Source organism: Capra hircus, chromosome 2 (assembly GCF_001704415.2).
Source record: "Capra hircus breed San Clemente chromosome 2, ASM170441v1, whole genome shotgun sequence".
Classification (NCBI taxonomy): Eukaryota; Metazoa; Chordata; class Mammalia; order Artiodactyla; family Bovidae; genus Capra; species Capra hircus.
The window spans coordinates 65,235,047-65,241,993 of record NC_030809.1 but is presented as its reverse complement, the minus strand read 5'-3'; the positions used below and the strand labels follow the sequence as shown (position 1 = coordinate 65,241,993).

At 55.4% G+C, this 6,947-nt stretch overlaps 1 protein-coding gene across 1 annotated transcript; it reads right to left on the bottom strand.

The window, feature by feature from the left end:
• On the bottom strand, positions 1,712-5,977 carry C1QL2 (complement C1q like 2). The gene is made up of 2 exons (XM_018061896.1): positions 4,726-5,977; positions 1,712-4,143 (listed from the first exon to the last, which is right to left on the bottom strand). The coding sequence occupies exons 1-2, from the start codon at positions 5,407-5,409 to the stop codon at positions 3,964-3,966; spliced, it is 864 nt and encodes a 287-aa protein (XP_017917385.1). The 5' UTR covers positions 5,410-5,977; the 3' UTR covers positions 1,712-3,963.

Sequence of the window (6,947 nt, the reverse complement as noted above, 5' to 3'; positions counted from 1 at the left end):
CAGTTGCCGTGGAAAGGAGACATCTCCAAACTTGGTTAGCCAGCCAGAACATACATACACTTGAATGTGGAGAGCCTTTAATGAACATAAACACAAAAAGAATTTTTAAAGTATGGCTTGATAGTGGTATACATAAATTATTCATAAGTCAAATACACATATTGGGGATGAGAGTCCAAAAAATGTTTTTCCGATAGGAATGCTTGGTCAGTGAAGTTTAAAGCAACAATATGACCTCTCCAAGGTGTCATCATAACTCCATGCAGAGGGGGGCCTAGATGTTTCTTCTTTGATGCCCAAAAGAGCCATCTGCTCACACAGATAGGAGGAAGATGTAGCAGACAGAATCACTTCTATCTGAGTTTCCAGGGTCAAGTGTGTATCTCACGCTCTCAGGCAGTCCTGAAAATAATTAGCCACCTAATTATTGGACTTTGGGACTTTGGGATGTGGACTTTGGGAATGAGAAAAGGACCTCTCAGCAATCAGGGACAGCCATGCTCACTTCAGCTAAATCTTCTCACCAGCAAGAGGAAGAAGGGAGAGCTATTAGAGGAGAAGGTAGTCAGTGGCCCCTAAGGAGAAGGATGGTGGTGGGGTTGCCGGTGAAGACACACAGGTAAACATGGGCACCAGGACTTGGTGACCAAATGGTCCTGCCACCAACACTGACCCCAGGACAGGAAGTTCACCCAAATTGTCCAGGAGCCTGGGGTGCCCTCTGGGGGCAGCCAGAGTCAAAGAATCAGGCTGGTTCATCTCATCTGACCCTTTGAAGGATGCTGAGACTCCCTAAATCAGAGAAAGGAGTGAAAAATGTGTCCCACCTGTGTGCTGTCCTCTCAAATACCTGGGAGCTCTGAGAGGTGAATAGGCTCTATCTATGCAGTCAGGCAGTGGCACAGCCTGGAGGTCTGAGTTCAAGTGCGGACTCCATCTCTTACAAACTTTATGAACACAGGCAAGCCACTAGGTCTCTCTGAATCCTAATTTATCCACCTCCCAAATGGACAGAATAAACCCTTTTCTACTTCCAGGGAGATGCCAAGGTGACAATCCCAACCTAAAAACAGAAAATGGACTCAAAAGCAATTAGGGACTTAAAATGATACTTTACAACTGATTGACAATAATTCTCAAACCAACTAGAGACAAAAAGGAAAAGTGTCTGGGGCAGGTAATTTCTTTCATTTCACATGTACCCCAAGACTGATGGCACACAGAGGTGGCAAAGGTCTCCCCATCCTTCCCTCCAGGGAGAGGGAGACCACCATGAAGATAATGGGATTGTAGACCCTGCATCATGAGGGGTCTGCCTGAAACCCAGAAAGTGTAGAGATACAGGGAGAGATTGCTCCTGAGCTGGCAAGCTCTTGCCATCGGCCGAGTCTCCCGCCCGTTGCCTCATCAATCTATCATCCTCTTAGCAGCTGACACCTCTGGCAGCACCTCCCAGCAACCCAGGCATTAGAATTGCAAGAAGCCCAGCTGCACCGGGGAATACAGATGGAGGAATCTCAGATTCAAATTTGTCTAAGTATTGTGAACAACCAGACCCAGGCAAGGCGTTTCAACTGCCCTTCCACCAAAGGGAAGTGGTGGGGGTTTTGTTAGAAGTACAAATTGCTTCTTAATGCAGAGGATAAAGCTGGGCTCCGGCACCTCCTTAGAAATTCCTCCTGCTCCCAGGAAAGCCACCGCTGCATGTCAATTTTAATTTTTGAAATTTAAACCGAGGGCTTTGTGTCTAAGCTCCATCTCATCGGAGGAAGGGGAGGAATAAGTCAAAAAGGATTAGAGGCCCACTGGGGATTGCAGATCCATAGCAATTAGACTTCATTTGGGTCTCATATATTTGGTTTTAATCGCATTTCTGGATGATACAATCGACAAGGCATCAGAAATTGATACGTATGCGACTGCAGATGGGATCGACTCTGCCCTCCCCAGTTCCTGGGCTCAGCTGGTTGTGGGGTGGGGTTGGTGGGGAACTGCGGTTCATTTGGGCTGGAACTGGGAGGGTGATGGTTTGCATATGGATATTGTTTTCCTCCTCAATATCTTTGAGCACTTTATGCCTAGACTTGAGGCAGATGCAGTCATTGCTAATATTCAAGTGAATGACAATAAAACATTATTCAAATAAAAATAAGAGCATAAAGAGGAATAGCGACAGAGACAAGACTCAAGGCAGGGGGTATAATTGTCTTTTAAATCAGAATCACAAATTTCAGCATCTTCCAGGAACTAAAGTTGAGCACATTGCAATTTGGGAGCAGACATATAGCCACAAATATGTCACACACCACACTGACATGAGTCTATGAATATGTGTGTGTGTGCACCTGTGTAACATGGATTAGCGATGACAACCACATTATATCCACATGGGGTGTGTGTGTGCATATCCAGTTCGATATAGGTAGCACACTCCAGGGTTGCCTCTGTGTACATATTCACATTTCTCTGCAAACAGCTGGTCAAAATGAGCTCCGTGAATACTAACAGGTTGTTAACAAGTTATTTTGTAGATAACGTACTGTTTATTGGAACTCAATAATCTAAAAACGGAACAAAAAAGTGAAAAAACAAAAACATCATGTGGAGTGTTTTCTTAACCTGTCTGTGTGTGTGTGTGTGTGCGTGCGTGTGTAACAGTGAAGGAAAGGAAAGGAAGGACCAAACAAATGCAGTCAGGTTCAGAGCAGGTGCCCCATACCACCACACACAAAGGAAGACCCCTAAAGAGGGCTGTCCCACCACAAAGGGGAGAGTCTATTTCATTTACCACAGAGTTGTGCGTGAATTCAGGGAGTTGGATGGTCCATACAATTGCCTCAGTGTACCAGGCAATTGACTTGAGATTATGGACCCAGCTAGTGTAAGCTGATAGACATGTGCTGAGTGCATTACATGCCCGAGTGGTTGTGTTTCCTCAGGGATTTCTCTACTGCCTTTTAGGAGATCTCAGAGATCATCTGATGGCAAATACCTCCTTCATCCCTCTTATTTTGCAGAAATGCCTCCTCTTCCCTTTCCTTCTCCAGAAACTCCTGGCCTCTACTTCCTCCCACAAGGCTAGGACCCTGAAAATCCAACCTCTGTCTCCTGTCACCCTCTAATTCTTCCTTCCGCCCTCCTCTGGTCCCCTCCAATTCAAGGCTGCAGCCCAGCCAGGTGGAGATGCACCCTAAAGGGTGAGAGGCTACCCTCCCATTCTCCCCACATCTTTTCACCCACCCAGCAGCACAGACAAGGCAGTGGCTGGCAACTGGGGTAGAGATGGAGCTGTTCAGGGCCCAGTTCCGGCCTTTACGTCAAGGTGAACATCTGGAGGCTCGGTCCGGGACCAGGCTGACAGAGACATCAAGAGTCCATAGTCTAGAAACATAATTTAATGCAGCGTGGTAGGTCTGAGGCGGGAGTGCGGTGTAGAGATGGATTTTCTGATTGCTGGGATTCTGCTGAAGATGGGGTTTCAGCTGATGGACAGGGACATTTGCACAAGTATTTCAGGTCACAAAGAAGGACACCCCAGGGAGCGTGTGCTCGCTTTGGCCTACCTCAGTGGCCAGAGCTGGGAGCCCTCAGTCTCAGGGCTCTCGGAGGAGGAGGGGGACTGGAAGCACTCAGGCATCCCGCTGGGGCCTGTCCAGTCCAATCAGCTCTGCAAAGTCTGCGCTGCCGCCTCCCTGGCTGGGGTTTCAGGTTCACGCTCATTTCTCCACTTGGGCATCCCGCTCTCCCGCCCCGGGTTGCGGCCAGAAACCAGGAGCACAGCCAGGAGCGAGGCAAGTCACAGACACACGGAGGTCGGAAGCGGGGCAGGAAGGACAGCAGGGGTGTGTCTTTTCCAACGATGTCAGGAAGTGTCACGAAGCGAGAGTGGTCCTCGCAAGGGAACAGAGCGCCCCCACGGGCATGGGGCGGCCTGAAGCCACCCATCTCGCTCTCCCTGCTCCTCTAATCCGGGTACAAAAGAAAGCCCGAGAAGGTGCTGTACTTGTTGTTATTGCCTCCGTGCGCCTTTCCGCCGTCCAGCTTCACATACACCTCGTCCCCCGAATCAAGGTGTAGCACCACGCTGTTACTCGCGTAGTCGTAGTTCTGGTCGGCATCCTGCGCGATGGCGCTGGCCCGGACCTGCGGGCGAGCCGTCAGAGCGGGTGGGTCGAATATCTCTGCCTGGGCCCTTGCCCGACCCCCCACGTGGCTGCCCCCTGGCCGGTCTTCCGCCTGCCCCTCCAGGGTCCACGCTCCCACCCAGGCTCCACGCTCTCTCTCCAACTTAGTCAACTCCTTCCCAGCACCCTAGTCTCCGCAGTCGCCAGATCTGGGAAGAAGGGAGGCAGAGGGCTTCGGCGACACTGACCCAGTAGGGGAGAGTGGGAACCAGGGGCCAGGGCCAAGAAGAAGGGAGACGGGAGGGCACAGGGGAGAACTGGGCGCACAGGGAGATGAAAGAAGAATGAGGTTTCCGAGACCCCACGGGGTTTCAGGCGGCTATGCAAATAGCAGGGGAGTGCAATTTGGGTAGTGGGGAACCCAACCTCCGCAGCTACAGGGTAAAATGCGACCAGGACGCACCGGGAGACGCGATGCTGCGATGCGCCCCCTCCCAATGGGGAGAAAGAGGCTGAGTTCTCAGGAGGTTTGGGGCGCTGGGTGGGAACGAGGGTCCGCGGGGACTTGCGCGGGTGGAGGGGAAGCGGGGGTGTCACTGACCTGCCCGTTCTTGCAGAGGTCCGCCCACATGCTGGTGCCGTCGCCGCCGCGCATGAGGATGTGGTAGGTGAAGAAGTAGATGCCACGCACCTGGCAGCTGAACTTGCCCGTAGTAGGGTCGTAGTGATTGCCGAGATTGGTGACCACGTCGTCGAATTTGAGCACCTCGTAGCCTTCGTGGGGGCTCTTAAGACCCACATAGAAGGCGATCTTGGGACCGCTGAAGGCGGCGCTCAGCGCGCCAGTCACTTCGCCCTCAGAGTCACCGCCGCCCCCGGTTCCGCCACCCACCACCCCGACACCTCCTGCCGCGCCCGCCGTCAGCTGCAGGCCAGGCAGCCCGGGCCGCCCCGAGTCGCCCTTCTCCCCCGGGGGACCCCGGGGTCCAGGTGGGCCCGGCTCTCCCGGGGGGCCCCGCGGTCCCGGCTTGCCAGGTCTCCCCTGGTCGCCCTTGGGTCCCTGGATGAAAGGGGGCGGAGGGTTGACGCTCAGGTCCTGCATGACTTCCAGCGCGGCAGTGCTGGGTCCCGGCGGCGGAGCCTTGGCTCCCGCGGGCCCCCCACCGGGTGCGGCAGTGTAGGGGTCGCAGATCATGCGGCAGGTGCCCATCATCTCGTAGTGCGCCGCGCCGGGGGGCGCCGCCTGCAGCAGCAACGGCACGGCGATAAGCAGCCCCAGCGCCATGGCCAGGAGCACGCCGACGGCCGCCAGGCAGGCGCGGCGCCGCCGCTGCCACAGCCGGGAGGCAACCGCCACCAGCTCCTCCTTGCCGCCTGGGGAGGTAATGGTCGGGCGGCGCAGGCGGCCCCGCTCCCCGCGCTCGGGGGCGGATTCCGCGGGTCCCGGTCGCGCCCCCGACGTGGCGACCCCTTCCTCTGGGCGAGCAACTACTTCAGCGAGAGGCACCCTGGCCCAGGCGCCGGTGCCCACCGCGCTGGGACTGCTCAGGAGAGCCCCGGAGCCCAGCACGCATGGCGGGGGGCGCACAGGACGAGCCCGGCGCCGAGCGGGTCCCTGCGGCTGCGGCCCGGGAGCACCGAGTGGGAAGGCGGAGTCCCGCGAGGGCTCGGCCGCGCTGCCTACTGCCCGGCTCGGCTGGACTCAGCAGGGATCAGCGCGCAGGGAGGGCGCTCGGGCTCCGCGGCGCGCTCTGCTCTGCTCTCCCGCTGCTCGCTGGCTGCCGCGCGGAGGGGGGACCCAGCTACCCTGACGTAAGGAGTCCGGGGCTGAGCGGCGGAGGCGGCGAGGAAGCAGCGCGCGCTGCCATCACTTGGGAGACGGCGCCCTCATGTCATCAGCCTTCGGTCCTCCTCCTATCGGGCGGCGTCCCAGGCAGAGGCGGCAAAGGCGCGGTTCCTCCGGGCGGCGCCTGGGAGCCACAAGTGGGCGCCGCGGGCGCAGCCGGGACCCAGCTCCTCAAGCACACCCACCAGCGGCCACACTCACGCGCCTCCCACCCGCCACACACTTACGGGCGCACACAGGCACGTCCACAGGGCCACGAAGGCGCCCGGAATCCCGATGCCAGCAAGGTCCTTCGGGGATCACCTAATCCACCCTCTGCCTGCAAGCAGGACTAGATTTAAACTCCGCTAGTCAAGGAGAACCTCAGTCCCTTAAGCCTAGGAGAGAAGAACTTTCTGAAAGCTCTTCTGAGTTACGTCTTCAGAATAGAATAAATCTCACTTCAGGGTCTTCGCACACCTAACCAGAGGACTCCAAGCTGCCAAAGAGGTACCAGAAAACCAGCCCACCAGCTCTTTTAATGACTCTGAAAAGCCGAAAGCCCCCAATACAAGAGTCTACTAGCGAGACTTCCCCGGGAGTCCAGCAGTTAGGACAAGGCGCCTCCACTGCAGGGGGCGTGGTTTTCAATCTCTGATCTGAGAACTAAGATCCTGCCTGCTGCCTGCCAGGTAGCCGAAAGAAAAAAGAAGAGACTACTCTCGTCTCTTTTCTTCCACCCAAAGAATGACCTGCCCTTGTACTCTGTATAGAGTTCATTTAAATCCAGATCCCTGGCACCCAACCCTTGGTGGTAATCTTGGTGCACTCAGCTTCATTCCTATCCCGCCACTGCCAGGCAGATCCACAGATTCCTTTGGACGTTTCCAGCTTCTGGTCCTACTGACCTGGGTCGAGATATTTAAAAAAAAAAAAAAAGTCCAAAGCCATTCTGAGCCAAAGCTGTGACACCTAATTTAGAGAAGAATTGGGAAGAC

What these genes read in the sequence shown, in the direction of transcription:
- C1QL2 (XM_018061896.1), bottom strand. Translation starts at nt 5,409, where the DNA reads ATGGCGCTGGGGCTGCTTATCGCCGTGCCGTTGCTGCTGCAGGCGGCG. An exon ending in ACCTCTGCAAGAACGGGCAG is followed by an intron (nt 4,144 to 4,725) that starts GTCAGTGACACC and finishes GCTCGCCCGCAG; the next exon opens with GTCCGGGCCAGCGCCATCGC.